General features: G+C 31.2%; 1 protein-coding gene across 1 annotated transcript; it reads right to left on the bottom strand.

The window, feature by feature from the left end:
• Positions 1 to 4,404: 4,404 nt before the first annotated feature.
• Positions 4,405 to 9,355, bottom strand: LOC105134384 (uncharacterized). Its single transcript, XM_011038775.1, has 8 exons — positions 9,097 to 9,355; positions 8,754 to 8,936; positions 8,517 to 8,579; positions 8,209 to 8,275; positions 7,958 to 8,058; positions 7,658 to 7,702; positions 6,409 to 6,879; positions 4,405 to 4,893 (listed from the first exon to the last, which is right to left on the bottom strand). Exons 2-8 carry the CDS (start codon positions 8,904 to 8,906, stop codon positions 4,723 to 4,725), a joined length of 1,071 nt encoding a protein of 356 aa, XP_011037077.1. The 5' UTR covers positions 8,907 to 8,936; positions 9,097 to 9,355; the 3' UTR covers positions 4,405 to 4,722.
• Positions 9,356 to 16,930: the final 7,575 nt, after the last annotated feature.

Genomic DNA, 16,930 nt, shown 5'->3' with positions numbered 1-16,930 from the left:
CCGTGGATTGCAATAGCAAGAGAATATCTTAATAAGATCTCATGCTTTGATTACTTATGATAAGTTAATTTACTTGTTCTCTCTCTTGGTGATTAACTTTAAGTAATCATAGCATTAAGATTCTACTGACTTAATGTGACTTTATAATCAACTTGGATGTGGATATTATCTACAGGATGGAGACATCCAAACAAGTAGTCACAGGATTTTCCATTAAAAATATTTTTTTATTTTTTATTTTTTAGGTTCAAATTTAAAGGCTATTATCCAAAAAATAATTATTAAATTCATATAAGTTCACTAGGCCAATATGAAAAATGAACTCCTAAAATTTTTTGAAAATAAGATTTAGTATATACTAGATGATCTCATAATATTCTTTAAAAAAATATTATTATTTTTTTTACAGTTATTTTCCCTTTTAAATCTTACAAACAGACATGTTTAAAAGATTTAACTAAAAAAAATGATAGAAAAAAATACTTATTTTGTACAAATATTACTTATTTATGTACTGTGAACATGCCCAATAATACTTTTTATAATTTTTGTTAATATTTATGATGCAATGTTTTATAAATAATCTCAAAAACTAGAGAAAGATTCATGATTCTTTTAGAAACAAATGATCATAGAGATTTAGATAAAAGTATTCACAAAGATCGAAGAATAATTCTTAATTCTTTTAGAGATAAACGATCACATTAACTTGAAAAAAAATTCTTGATCTTTTTGGAGACACATATTAAGGTTTAATGGAGATATAAAAACCTTGTCATAGAGATTTTTCATAAAGATACGCTTGGAGAGAGGCTTTTCATGAAAATATGTTTGGAGACATGGAGATTTTTACGGGAGATATTAGAAATACGGAGAAAAAATACTATTTCTTGAAAAAAAATTCTTGATCTTTTTGGAGGCACATATTAAGGTTCAATGGAGATATAAAGACCTTGTCATAGAGATTTTCCATAAAGATACGCTTGGAAAGAGGCTTTTCATGGAAATATGTTTGGAGACATGGAGATTTTTATGGGAGATATTAGAAATACAGAGAAAAAATACTATTGTTTATTGAAAAGTTCAAATAATAGAGATACAATTCTTGAAGATAATATGAAAATTATCTGATATCAAATAACTCATCAAATATGTGTACTTATTTATTTTGTTTGTTCTGGTTTTTTTTTTATAAATTATTAGGAATAACTTTTGGCAATTTATTTTTCTGATTCCTTTTTTGAGGATGACATTCCTTAGTATTATACTTATGATCATGGTAAAAAAAAAATAGAACTTACCAAGGTTCTTTATATTCACATCATTTTTTTATGGTCAAAAAAAGAGTTATGAGCTTGAAGAATGTTGATCAATTATGAATATGCCTCTTAGTGCTCTTTTTAAATGCTTTTGTGAGAGACTGATAGTGTGAAAAAAACTTCACTTATGAGTGGAAAAGAGGATTTTCTTATTTAACCATATTGACTTTTTCCATTCTAATATAATTTTCAAACAATTATTTAGCATTAAATAGATTTTTATTAGGAAAAGTATACAACCTTTCTTATAATGAATAGTTATAAATTCTATTAATCAAGATTTCTATAACAATAGGCTAATAAGTCTTTGCACATTGAGCACTTATTTATTAATTTTTAAAGATACTTATCAATGCACTCATCTTCTTGTAGTATGATTATGAAGAGCTCTATGGTGTTTTTTTTATATATATAAATGTCTTTGTCCAAGCAAGAAATGAGTTTGGAGTTAAAGATTATAAAAATTAAAAATAAAGTTAGGCTCTAGTTTATGATATCATAAATGAAAATGCCAAATACAGTAGTGGTTGTATTTAAGGTTATTTTTTTTTTTTTAGATTAACGTGGGAGTAGTAGTGGTTGTATTTAAGGTAAGTGAATGTTGGTGCCAGATTAACAGGAAATAACCATTTATGAGAAAATGAGGCGTTTGTTTTGCATAGAATGTGGGGCATGTTTGCATTGTGGTCTTTTTGCTAGAAACACTATGTCAACCCTGTCTAAAAGCATGCATTTCAAAAAAAATATCCATTATATGTGCAGTGGCTGGCCTGCATGGTGGGAGAAAAGGGAGGAATGCGTGTTTTGGGCCTCAAAACAGCTAGAACAGGCCTTGCTTTTCTTTATTTCTCTCTAGCATGCCCCGCCATCTTTAGACAGCACATCCAGCCCACTTAAGCAATGTATGTTGATCTTTCAAGTCATTGAGATATTTTTAATGATATTATAATGTTAAAAGGATCCCAGTGTGTTCTTGATTACTGTTATTTTATTTATTCTTTTTTTTTTTTGCTCTTTTCCTCCAATTCTCTGTCCTCTCTTCTCTCCTCTCTGATGCCATGCATGTAAGCATGCATGCATTGAATGTGCACAAAAGAAACTTGTTTGAGCAAGGATGAATTAAGCAACAAATGCATGAAGGTTTTTGGTGCACGGGGAAGAAAAGTGCATGGAGGGGAGAAAGACCCGCTCCTAGCCATTTGGGCTTCCCCAAACATTTAGAATTTTATTAAGAAAAGAAAGCTATTTATTTTTTTTATCTTCAATAATAAAGGCTACATGTGGTATGTCCCCTGCTCTTACCTACTTGTTTTTCATCAATGTCTTTGCCTTGATTGAATATTTTCCAACTTCGAACAGTCGGTCTACTTGGAAGTTCCTTCAAGGGAAAAGCTTTGCTCTGAAAGTCTTCGTTTTCGGCCGGTTAAATGAAAAAATGGGAAGGTGGTAGGTGTTACCCTAGTTTTACATGACTCCATGAAAATTGGACGGTACGTAGCCAGCACTAAAATATTGTTTATTGAAATATTACTGCGCGTTGAAGTATATGATACTCCTTGTATGCCTCCTAATTTTTCTATAAAATAAGATTAGTCCTGATGATTATGATTTTTTAATTATAATCGCATAACTTAAATTTCCGTTGTAATTTCCACTTGACTTAAAACACATTTCTTTTTTAGACACTGATTAATTTCGCATCTGGGGATTGTGGTTGGTATTCCTCTCCTATATATATGTTATGGCTTCCTTAACCTTGTTGCCTTGTGGGGATATGGTGTGGAGAAGATTATCAGAGAATCGAAGCAGAAAGTGATATATAAGGAGGTGATTTCTGTGAAGTCACATCCTTCTTTACCAGCACAACAATGCGACTATGTGGAAGCATGCAAACAGGAGCATCAAGGGCAACCATGTACTTCATTGAAAGAGATTTTCCAACATTACAGGCATTTTGCAACATGGAGGAGTGCTTGTTCTCCAACTGTCCAACATGTGTTTTTTTGCTTTCTTTCTTTTTGGTCTGTGGTCCAAGTATTTGAGCATGGATGTGCCTGCTACTCCTTGTGAAAGTTTTGGGGGGTTGGGAGCTGGTATGATCCTATTTGCATGGAATATTTGATACTATTCCAGAATCAGCTGCGATTTAAAGCTCCCGAATTGGTGCTCGTGTAACTTTCCATGTTGGAGCAACCTTCACGAGGTATTCAAGAGGGTTATTGCGGGGGGGCATGCCATCCTAGGGAAGTCAATTGCTGTGTTTCATGGGACCCAGACTGGCTTCTTCGACCAAGCTGCGACCCTCAGGACAAATAACCAAAATTCGTTTTGTTGCCTCCAGTGCACGTCAAGAGTTCAGAAATTCTATCATTGACTACCGTGCGAGAAGACTGATTCAAAGTTCAAACCATTGTTTTTAGACCCAGCCGGTCCAAGATTCGGGTTTTAACCAAGTCACTAGATTATTAAGGTTAAATTTTTTAAAAAAAATTAATAAGTTGCAACCAGATTTTTTAACCAGATCTTGTCAGATCAACTAGGTCAACCTATTAGGATAAGAGTTTTTTCTTTTTTTAATTTTCAACTCGGTCCAATTTCAGTTTGGATCAACCGAGTCTCAAGTTGACCCGCCCATCATGACTGGATCCGAATTTTAACCAAGTCACTATGTTGTCAAAGTTAAATTTTAAAAAAAAAATCAAAACAACATTATCATAATAAAAAAAATTAATAAATTGCAATTAAATTTTTTAATCAAATCTTATCAGATCAATTAGGTTAACCTATTAGGACAGGTAGATCACACCAAGTTTTTATTATTATTTTTCAACTCGGTTCAACCCGCCCATCAAGACGTAGATCACACCAAGTTTTTATTATTATTTTTCAACTCGGTTCAACCCGCCCATCAGGACCAGCTTTTAAAAGTATGGTTCAAACATTAAGAGCTTTGATGGGAAGGTTCCTGCCACTGCTCATTGAAGTTCAATTCTTGGGACTCACGCCTATGGATACATGGAATTATATTGACCATTTACAACACGCTTATGCATTTCTGTAAATAGAATTGAAAGCGCCAAGAATATTATACAAAAATTAATAGCATTATATAACATCATTAATTTGAATCTTAGATTTGCTGAATATTTTTTTATACAAGCAAAATGTAAAGAAAATAAGCAAAAAGGGAAAGGCATGGAGGAGGAAGAGGAGAGGGATTACAGAAGGCACAAGCAAGGAATTGCACACTAGCAAAACTTTTAAACACTGATTCTGTTTTCATGAAAGGAAAAAATGATGACAACTGTGATCTGAGATATACAAATAGGATATTAGAAGAAATATAATCTGAAAATATGTGATCAGTTAGCAGGTGCTTTTGTTGAAGTTCTGAACTTTATGCTCACTTGAGAAAGAACTTCCAGACATCTCTGTCAGTCATCTCCTTAACTAAGTGCGCTCCGAAAATACCTTCCTCGTCCACCAGGCTTCTTAGCTGTCGTGCTCCATTACTGAAACCAACATAATTTCTCTTTGTTGCCAGGTATAATACGCCATATGGAGGCCTCAAACACTGGTCAAGAAAAACAGGAGTTAAAATGGATCTATAATAAGAATAAACGCTCACACCATTGGCCACTCAATTTTTTGAGTTCAAGTATTACAAAATGGGACTTGATACTTTGTCCTGTTCCAAAATGGAACGTGCATATAAATTTAGTTTAATCAGGTACTGACAAAGGTATCATTTGTGTGGCTCTTAAGATCAAATTAGTTATGCCATATTTACAAATGGAACTGTCTAGCAAGCAAACTTCTTGTCAATAACACCAATCAACTAGCACGTGTTCAATACAAATGGAGAATCAAATTCACAAGTTCATATGGCTAGAGATTATATGAAAGGTTAGTTTCTATGTACAAGAACGGGGCATAAAATAACATTCAGGTATCAAATTAGCTCAGCAACACAGAAAATCTGATTTTCCCATCCTGCATTCATGTGCAAGTAGTGCTGCAAATGTGCCAAGCCATTAGAGTCGCTCAAAGCTCAGCTCACTAAGGGCTCGACTCAAACTCGTTTGTTAAGACATAATGAGCTTATGCAAGCCTATTTTTAAAGCTTGCTATATGAAAGAGTTGAGCTTTAGCTTAACTAAGCTAAAGCTCAACTCTTTTATCCAAGGTTGCTCATTAAGGCTCATGAGCTGACTCAATTAGCTTGGGCATTAATCTTCTAAGCAATTCTGTTTCAAAGCTTAGAAATAAGCTCATTTATAAGCTTTTTAAAATTTGAAATCATAAACAACTTGCATAAGATTTCTAAATAAAAACTAATTTAATATGTAATAAATAATATTCTTTTTATTAAATAAAAGTTATTAAAAAAATTTAGCAGTTATGTATGTTTCATGTGAAGGAGTTAAAAACTGTAAATATATTTTTTTTAAATCGATAAAATAAATTACGTTTATAAGACATTTTTTTATATTGCAATTATATAAGATTTCACAAGTATGCCAAAGTTTAAGCCTAGCTTGTTTGTAGGCTTATTAAGCAACTTAAATGAGCCTAATGGATCCTAACAAATTTTAAATGAGCTGAGCTAGAGTCTCATGCTTTAGGCCCTTCATGAACATGAGCTGATCTTGAGCCTTACTAAAATTAGATGAGCCTAGCTCGAACACATGAAAGCTCAGCAGCTTGGCTCATTTGCAGCCCTAGGTGCAACGTACTCTGGCACAATGAGATGGCAAAACATAATAAGTAATCTGTTTATTGTTTCACTGCTAAGGTTGTCACGGTCATGACAACTAAAACAAACTAGTACAGTACTTCATTCAACTACCTTTCCATTCCATAGATTCAAGATAATTTTTCCAAAATGAGGATGACGTCATCTTTCAATTCCCATAGGCTTATTGTCTAATAAAGATGTTACCCTCTATTTTACATTCTCACTGCTACAAACTTTACCATATATCTACCATATATATCCCAGTCACCTCAGTTGCGAATTAAAATAATACAATATTTTCTTTCATAAAACAAAGCAATGAATCAAAGAAAGAGAAACCAATAAACTAACCTTTTTAATGAGAGCATATAGCTTCTTCAAAGAAGACACAGAGTGTGGGATATCTGTCATCAGAATAACATCATAACCCCCTTCTCCATGACCAGTCTCACTAGCCCTTTCCCATGCCCGGCTCCCTGAAAGCTTCCTTGATCGTCTTGAGGAAGTCTCCTGACCAATGATGCTACCATCTTGGCTACTACATCCATCCATGAAATCCTCCTCAGAAAAGCTCAGGCTCATCCCTATTGTCACTTCAAATGCATCGCTCCTCACAATAGATAAAACTGTGGGGAGTTCCTCCCATTCCCCAGCATAAAAGTGCACTGATGGTGCCAGCATTTGTCTTGATGGAGTCAGGGGGCTCTCTGACTGTCGGCTCTGCCTGTCCCGAGCTTGCTCAAGGTTAGCTAGGACATTTGGTATGGTTGTGCACCTTATTGTTTCAGCATTCTGATCTTGGAAGTGCACTGTCGAAGCACCCTGTAAAATTTCTTGTCAGCTTCAATTGGTACAATATCAACAGAGATCCTCAAAAGTCTACGCTCTTACACCTATCTTAAGAAAGAGTATATATGTTCCAATTAATTAACTACTAATAATAATATGGCTGCTATTTGAAATCAGATCATATATGCTTCTGAAAAAATCTTGACCTACTCATAATGGAAAATCGAGTCAACAATCCCAAGTTTAGTTGCCAATTACATATATTGCATTCGGGTCTTTAATTACAAAAAGCAGAACCTAAACCAAATTAAATATCCTTATGATATTAGTGGGCCAATTTGGGATTGTGGTAACAATTGCGGTTCAAAGTGTGTTTCGCTTAGAAATGCATCAAAATAATATTTTTTTTATTTTTAAAATTAGCACATCAAAACGATCTGTAATATAAAAAATAATAATAATAATAATAATTTTTAGCCAAAAAAAAATCAAAATTTGTGAGAACACAGTTTGCACCACGTTCCCAAACGGGCTCAAATCAAGATGACCATATGGCTTTAGACCATCTTGCATGAACTTTGGCATTAATTGGTTTACACGTTATAGCACTTGATATTCAAGAGTACTTGTAAAATTAGCACAAACTGTACTTTGGGTAAATGGCAAATGCATTCCATATTCTAAAAATAAGAAGGCAATAAAAGTTAGTCGGAAAAAAATGCCTGGAAGACAAATCACGTCTACACATGTTTTAGTAACATACAAATCACCCCATATTGAAGGAAACATTTAATCAGTCAATGGAATTTACCTTCAGGCAAGCAAAAATCCCTGGAATACCATAGCTACAACCAAGCTGTAACAATCACCAAGTGGAGAGATCAAGAGTCAGGTCATGTCGCTAAATTACTTCAAACAAAAAGTAGAGTTATCATGGTAGCAAAGACCAAGGAGCCATCACAACCAAGACTTTCAGGATAGGAGACTACTGAAGTTTCTTGTATATCATTAGGCTGTTTTTCTTCCAGACTGTTAATGCAAGAGGGAAGACTTCAACTCATGAACTTAAAGCATGATTATAAGTAGTAAAACGTTTCCTTGACTTAATTACCTCAAGTACCCTCTTGCCTCTAAAGCTAAGTTGACCATCACGTATCTCATGCTTGAGAACATTAACAAGATCAATAGAGCTGTCCCAAGATTTCAGATACCCTGCAAAAAACGCATTGGTTCTCAGCTTTAAATTCAAATCAATCAATTACATATATTCTGCATCCTTGTGCACCAGTATTTATATATCTAGCAACATGTAAATTGAACTAAAACTTTCACTTTTTAATGCAAGCTGGAAGTGTTACTAACCATCAGTTTTTGAGGATATCATCTCAGAACCAGTGAACCCAATAATATCAGCAACATTAACTCTGCCCTGAAAGTGTTTGAAATGGAATAACTCACAACTCTGATCATTAAATAAATAACTATACACAGAAGAAGTAGGTTTTGAAATGTTCAAGTATAACTTCCAGAACTCACACAAAAGATTTCCTGACAATAACTACACAAGCCAGTTCTCCTTGAAAGAACCAAAATCCCATTAATTTTTTTCGAACCTTTGGCATAAGAGACAACCATTTTTCACATAACCATCAAACAAGGATTGTGCATACCTTGAACACATTAAGGCCTTGAAATTCTACGTTCTCCCCAGCATACTTGTAAGGATGGACCATCTACACAATTAAAAATACATGATTCGATTTTGAAGTCAACTTTAGCTCTCCCTCCTCCGCCACCAATGTCAAAAAACTCTTATGTCAAAGTCATAAATCACATATATTATTTTACCAATAGATTCAAGCCAAACACAATTGCAACAAAACAATCAAGAGAAGAACGATATATACCTTTGAAGGGAGAATCTCCACAGCTGGTGTAGGAAGATTCATATCTCTCTCTGAAACAGCTGACATACTATGGCTTCCTCTATCTTGAGGCGCCAAACCAGGTAAACACTGTGCAAGCAAAGATGGAGCACGCATCTTTCCTTTATAATTCATCAAGAAAAATCCTCTAAAACACAACACAACCTGCAAAAAGATCAAAACTTTGGCATTACCCACCACAAAGACCTCAACAAAACCATATCATTAACCATCAAATTCACCTAAAAACCAAAAAGAAACCCAAAAAGTAAAAATTCTAAAATGACCCAGAAAAGCTAACAAAGTAAAGACAAAAAAACTTTACCTTGTAAGAACAAAAAGATGATGATTTGTTTAACTATTCTCTATGGAAAAACTTGTTTCAAAAGAAACCCTTTTATATTATAACGTCTAAAGGCTAAAAAGATCAATAAAACACTGAGAATCAAGAAATCACAGTGTGTTTCCATCAAAAGTCAAAAAGAGAAGGTTTGATATCCTTTATATATTCCAAAGTCCAAACCCCAATAGAGAAGACAAAGAAGCTTCTGATTCAGGACTCCGCAGTAGCGTAACATTTTCGTTTAATTACGATAAAGTACTTGAGGTTTTGTCATATTAACATTTTGCCACTTGATAGTGTCATTTTGGTAAATATTGGAAAGAGACATTGGTGTTTATGTAATAAAAAACAATGTTTCATCAAGTTTCTTCTTTTCGTCCTTTTGAAATCCAACTGCCCTGAGAGACGCTCAAAAAATTAGAATAAAAACGACCGTGACAGACGGTTCGTCGTCCGTTCGCTGGAGCTGCTAACACGTGGTGGATGGTCATTTGCATCTAAAAAAATATATATTTTGGCATTTTTAAAATGCAGATGCCATTTCATGGATTGTTTTTAAAAAAATCACATCAAGTCTTTGTTTTGTTTTAAATCTAGTTAAATTTAGTATATAATTTAATTAATTTAAATTATTTACAACAATGTTATTTTTTAGAGAAAATCTAAAAAGTTAAACATTATATAATTACATTTATAGTAATATGTTTGCTGTTAGATTGTTTAAAAAAATAAAAACTAAATATTTAAATAAAAATTATATATATATATATTAAGTATTATTTTATGTGATAATATTACTTTGTGGTCACATTAATTCATAAGAAAATAAAAAAATATTGACTTAAAGCATTAAATTATTTTTAACACGTGTTACTCATCACAACAGCAAGGTACCGTTTGGCTCATGCTATAGTTTTGGTGGCAATTTGGTAATAGGACAGGAAAGACTAGGGAGATTAATGGAATTGTAGCTTTTGGAGGAGGAAGTCCTTGTGAAAGGTGGGAGGAAAGCGGCGGGTTGGTCGGTTGTCGGCTAATCATGTCACCGTGTAGAATGGAGTATCCGTCAATTGCCCCACACGTGTGGCACGTGTGGGTGGTGGTTGCGCCGTGACTGTTTGACTACTGGTGGTCATTTTGTGGTTAGGTTCGGCTGATTGTTATAAAAATCCTTCCAACGGTGTAATTACAGCAAAGCTCGAGCCAAGTGTTAGAAAAGTTTTTTCAGGTTAATTTCTAAAAATTAATTTTAAAAGAAAATCAGCATTATTTTAACAGGATAAAAACTAGATTTTGACCACATCAGTCTGAGTTTTTGACATTATTTGTCAAGTTTTTTATTCTTCTATTCTTTTAATTTAGACTGGTTTAAGCTTTTGATTAGTCATATTATTTTGACTTGACCTGTCATTAGTGGTCATCAAATCAACCCATTAGACCGTACTAAATTTAACAATTATGGTTTAAAATAGATATTAATTCTAATAAAGATTTAGTTTCTAAGCGATAAAGGGTATTCGAATATCTCTACAGTTAAAACTAAAAGGATTGAACGGAAAAAAAAAAAAAAAAAAAAAAAAAAAAAAAAAAAAAAAAAAGAGGAATGGTTGATTTGTCTGGCAGAGTGCTGGGTTCAGCTTGATTTCGGTGTTTTGGGGCTGATTCTCGGTGGCTGGTGGCCGTGCTGGCCTGAGGAGTAGCTGCTAGCGTGGGGGCTGGCGATGACACAGCACATGGAGAAAAGGAAACCGTGAGGGGAGGAGCTGGCAACTGTCTTTCAGAAAGGAAGAGCCAGGGGCGAGAGAGACGATCGTGAGTTTATTATTGAAATAAATTCATTTAATTTTGAAACAGTATTTGATTGGTAATGGAAAATGAATTAAATGTTATATGTTATATTGGATTTATAGTTATTCAATTTTTAATTTTGTAAGAGATATTGAAAATATAATCTTTGGATTTTGTATCAATATAAAGCAGCATTTGGTTATTGTCTATAAAATACAAGAGATGAGAGAGATAATGAGACATGTTTATTGATTTGCATTACAGAAATCCATTTTAAAATTATCTTAAAACAATTTATTTTATGTTATTGTTTTGTTTTTTAACCAAAAGCATTAATGTATTATTTTATATATACTAGTGTTTTTTTTATATATATACTAACTAAACGCAAATAAATTACAACTTGAGAAGAACACAAGTAACTCGCATATAATTCCTTGCTCAACAAAAACTCGAACGTCCTCAAGTTTTATTTGGATGGTAATTATCGAGAATACATGAAAGTGTAGTATTGGTTGTTTTTTAAATTATTTTTTGTTAGAAAATATATTAAAATAATATATTTTTTATTTTAAAAAAATTATTTTTAATATCAACATATTAAAATAATTTAAAACACAAAAAAATATTAATTTAAAATAAATATATAAAATATAAAAATATACATAAATTTATTTGAGGTTTCTCTGTTTCAAGACCAACATGTAAAGCTTTCATGCGAATTCTCGTGATCTCATGTCTCAAGCAACCAAGAACATATTCAATTAGAATTATTTATTTTTTATTTATTTTTAATTTTTTCAAGTTTACATGTGACTGCTCAATGTATCATAATCACTACTAGAAAGAGAGTTTATTACCCACAAAACTTACCACCAGAGATATATGGAAAATTCGCAATACAGTTCCAAAACCTTGTAGCCATAGTTCTAAGACTAAGTCCAGTAGCTGACCCGGTTCAAAATTCAGATTTTTGGTTTTGATCAAGTCATTGAATTGGTAGGGTCAAATTTTATTTTTTTTAAATCAAAACAATATTGTTTTAATAAAAAAACAAAAAGTCAACAGGTTTGTAACCTGTTCTTGACCGGGTCTTGCCGGGTCAACCTATCAGGTCAACCGAGTTACACCAGGTTTTTTCTTCCCTTATTTTTTTTTCAACTCAGCCCGATTCTAGTGCTGGATCGGCTTGATCCCAAGTCAACTCGCCTGGCCGGACTGATTTCAAAACAATACTTGTAGCCCTTAATTAATAAATTTTAATAATAAATTTATTTGCAACCGATCTTTTTCCTTGCAAATCAGTCTCTTCAATAGATTATAATCATCGATATAATCTATTGCAAATAAATTTGAATTCTAAGATTGAAAATTTACATTATATTATAAAAAAATAAAACAAAATTATCAATATTACTAAAAAAATGTAGAGTCGGTTTGCTTGCTTGTATGAACAGACTAATAATTTTGGCGTAGCATGCTCGGTTAACGCTAAGAGATGTGTAGTCAATGTCGCAGGTTCAGTAATTAGCAACGGGAAATCGATTACATTTCATAGACGATAGGCAACCTGGGTTTTTCTTATGATTTTTTTTTTTAATTTTATTATTTAATATTAATTTTATTTTAATTTTAACATTTAGTACTGAGTTTAATGTGAATTATTTTTTGTATTATCAAATAAAAATTAACTAATTTAATATATATTTCAAGCCATAAGTTTGATAAATTGATAAAAATAAATTTGACTTATTTCTTTTTTTTCTTTAATTTTTTTCTAGGGATTTAGCTAATTAATAAGGTTATGTTAATGTAAATTTTATATAATTTAATTTAAAATTTAGGTTAAAAAAATAATAAATTAAAAATTTTCAAGTTTGAATTGTTGTATCAAGTTAAATAATAATATTAAAAATAAATTAAAGATCTATTATTTTTTTACAATCTAAAAATTACTATAGTTTACGCCGTAGCTTTAATAAACTAGTTAATAAAAAATTGAAAGAGAAGGGGATTTTATTATACTTCTCCTTATAAAATACTATTAATTAAAATAATATTTTTTAATTTATTTTTTACAAATTTATTTGTTGCTCTTTGTTGGACATACATAGGTTACTTAGCATTGAATTTGTAGTAAATTGAGCTTTTTAATTCAATCTAAATTTAGAATTCAATATATTGTAAATTTGAGATTTTAATCAAGATTTAAAAGTTCACTCGTTTCTAGCTTAGCTTATTTTTTCAATTTCAAAAGCTTTGTTTTTCTATATTTATATGATATTTGAAAAAAATTTAAAAATAATTCTAATTATCTTAAGTTTTTTATTTATTATTTTTTTTAGGTTTTTTTTTTCCTCGAAAGAGGTCTTATTATTCCTTGTTTTTTGCTTGATTTATTTTTTAAATTTCATAGGCTCTGTTTTTCTTTATCTGCATTCTATATAATATTTTAATAAACTTTTTAAGAAAAACAAGCTTGCATTGCTTGGGCATTTCTTTTCTACTAAAATATATTTCGGTTCATGGCATAGCGTGTTGGTACAAATCTAGTGTAAAACATACATAGTTTTACTAGTCATTCAATGTTCAAATACACATTACACTATTCTATAACCTTTTTGTCAACTTTTTTTTTTTTAATTTCGTCCTTCTTTACCCAAATTATCAACCAACTTCTTAGGAATTATAAAAGAAATGAGAAATTCAAAGGAGGACAATAGTGCAAAAGGTGGAGAAATCTAAATTAATGTATGCAAATTTAATGAAGCACATGATAAAAAGAATAGTGTGAATAATGTATGTATGTATCATGGGAATTGTATGATTGTATATATTATATGTTAGATTCAGTATTTTAAGTAGAAAAAAAAAACAACTTTTGATTTGTGTGCTGATGTTATTTGAATTATTGGAGGAAACTAATTTTATATGTACTATTCGAATCACAACATAAACAAGAGTTTCAAAACTAATTAATTTGAATCCCACAACTATCTAGTATAATTATAAAAGGATTCTTCAAAAATATATAGTTTATGTTGTTATCAAAGTAAATTTATTTAATTTTGAAATTAAATTTTTTTAAATCTTTATTATTTTTGAAAACATGTCAAAATCAGTTTTAGTGACAATTAAAAAAAACTCCACATTTGAAAGAGTTTTATTGTTAATAAGGATTTAATTTCTTTGATAAATGAATTTCTATTTTAATTAAGTTACTATCATGTTTCATCATCTTCCAATTATTAGTTTTTCTTTGGTAAATAAATTTTTGTTTTTCAAAATTTCTCAACAAAATCCTCACAAAAATTTTGAATGAGAGAGATTATACATGATAAGAATTTTTTAAAAATATTTTTTATAAAATCAAGTAATTCACATCATTCTCAATTGTTAAATTCTTTTTTATATTCTGAATTATTAAAAAAAGGATAGCTAAAGATTTAAATAATTATTAATTTTAAAATTTATAAGATTAATCAGATTAATCCAGGTATAAGCTAATCTAGATATTTATATTAATAAAAAAAATAGTATGACAATATATATATATATATATATATATGGGAAAGAATCCGTGAAAGAAGAGAATATAAATTTTCTATTCCTTATACCATTGGACCGATGCAGTTACTATTATTTATTTCTAAATATTTAATATTTAATGTTAGCTTACGAGAGCAAAGTTCAATAATGTAATACATAGCAAACTAGTGTTTAGCCTAGTGGTGGAAGGGGCTTATCTTCTTCCACTACATCTGGGTTCGAGCCCTAACGTGCATGTTTGTTATCCCCGCGGTGTCTTATATGCCTACTGGATTTACAGGGTATTCAGTAGGCTGTGGGGATTAGTCGTGATGCGCGCAAACTGACCCGGACACCCCATATAAATAAAAAAAATAAAAAAATAAATAAAAATAATGTAATACACACGAGATGGACTGCTCAAAGCATCCTAAAAATGGCATGATCGCTACTAGAAAGAGAGTTTATAATCAACAAATTTCCCAACCAAAAATTATTCATTGTAAAATTTACAATACAATTCCAACAACTTTGTATCCCTGAAAAAAATTTAATATTATATTTATTTGAATAAATCTGAATGTTATATTTAATTTTGAACCGCATAAAATTAAAATAAATTCAGATAAAGAAAAAAAAAACAAATTACAGTGATTTACAACGGAATTAACTAGTAGTTGCAAGTGCGCATGTAAATATTAAAAATTACAGTGTGACTGGGTTCATAGCCAACCATATGTGTCGCAGTTGGCAATATTAAAAATATTATTAAATGAATAATCATGTAAATAATGTATATAGCAACCACCGCAGGCATCATGGGAATTGTACAGGACTTGATAAACATGAATATATACAATGCATGAGAGTGGCGAATAAAGGTCGACGATATTTCTATTTTCATTCATTATACAAAATCAGTTTCCAAACAAAGCTATTCGTGGATATTTCATATGTTAGATTTATCGTGTATATTGACTTATGCAAAAATGTTTTAAATTTGATATATTGGAGGAAATTAATAGAATGTGAGTCATATATGAGAGCATAAATGTGATCTTAGTCATAAGAAAATCAAGAATTTAAAAAATAATTGATTTGAATTCTTGCAATGAGTATTTTTTATGTTGGCATAATTAGCTGGAGATTCTTGAGAAATTTAGGTGAGTTTATTATTAAAATAAATTTATTTAATTTTGAGATTAAAAGTTTTTAAATTTTTATCATCTTGAAAAACTTATCAAGAACTGTTTTAGTAGATTTCAAATTAGTTCATAAAATTTAAAAAAAGTTTACAATTTTATTTTAGTACTCAAAATGTAATTTTTAAACGGTATTTAATTGATAAGAAAGTTAATGAAAATTTAACTAGATGTGATATTAGATTTATTGATATTTAATTTTTAATTGATTTGCTGATGTTTAACTTGAATTTGAATTTGTTGGTTCCTAGGTGGCCATTGAATGTTTAACTTGAATTTGAATTTGTTGGTTCCGAGGTGGCCATTGAATTTTGCAAGGGATATTAAAAGAACAAGCTTTGGATTTTGCTTTAAATATAAGTTTTAAGGTGATTTTATATTCCTTTTAATATATTGTTTTTGGATTTTTTTTCTAGAAGTTCTAATAATTGATTTAAAAAATTCTTATTATTGTAAGTGAAAGAGCTTAATTTGTTGTTAGCCAAAGATTAATTTAGTCTCATTGATAAATCAATTTTTTTAAGTGTAACTCATTACTATTTGAAATAAACCTTACGTTTATCATTTTATCAAGATTAGATGTGTATGGTAAATAAATATGGATGGGAAAGAGTCGGTGAAAGGAATGAAATGAATGTATCTCTTGATGAAAGACTAGAAATTTCCTTGATCTTTATATATATATAAACATACTTTTTTCTCTCTTTAAAAAAACACAGAGCAACAACATCAAAGGAGGCAGCGGCCTCCGATTAGAAAGATAAGAAAAAACACCAGTAGCAACACGGCTATTGCTATCTTCCCTCGCCACAACAAAATTTTCAAGCCTCCATTAACAACCCCCTTGCTGTTTTTCACTGCCATCAACCCAAAAACCCACAAAATACCAGGACAACAAGGCATAGACTACCACCCTTCATCGGCCCCATTCACAGACTCATCCCTCTCGGCCGACAAGCCAAATCAGTCCCCACAGTCCCAGCCAATAACACGCACAGATTGCCAACAATAACCCATTAACCACCCCAGCCGAGATCAGCGCCACCACAAGCATTCAAACCCATCTTTTCCTCAGTATCAGCACCCGCTCTCATTTTTTTTAATATTTCCTAATGAACCAAATCCTGAAATTCACTTAGATTTGGATCCAATCCTTCCAAAATTTCAAATTCCATAGACTATCTCCGTGTAACTTTTTTTTTTTCTTATTTTTCTTCTGTCAAATCACAAATTTCGCGGGCCCATCTTAGCAGAGCAGGATTTCAGTTCTGTTGACCAAGCTGACGAAATTATGCTGC

The sequence above is a fragment of the Populus euphratica genome, unplaced genomic scaffold (assembly GCF_000495115.2).
Source record: "Populus euphratica unplaced genomic scaffold, PopEup_1.0 scaffold67.1, whole genome shotgun sequence".
Lineage (NCBI taxonomy): Eukaryota > Viridiplantae > Streptophyta > Magnoliopsida > Malpighiales > Salicaceae > Populus > Populus euphratica.
The sequence above is the reverse complement of the archived record's forward strand: the minus strand, read 5'-3'. Positions and strand labels throughout refer to the sequence as shown.

Excerpts from the sequence above, each read along its gene's own strand:
- LOC105134384 (XM_011038775.1), bottom strand. The coding sequence starts at position 8,906 with ATGAATTATAAAGGAAAGATGCGTGCTCCATCTTTGCTTGCACAGTGT. Across the intron at positions 8,580-8,753 it reads TGGAGATTCTCCCTTCAAAG|ATGGTCCATCCTTACAAGTA; the intron begins GTATATATCGTT and ends TTAATTGTGTAG. Across the intron at positions 4,894-6,408 it reads TATATGCTCTCATTAAAAAG|TGTTTGAGGCCTCCATATGG; the intron begins GTTAGTTTATTG and ends TTTCTTGACCAG.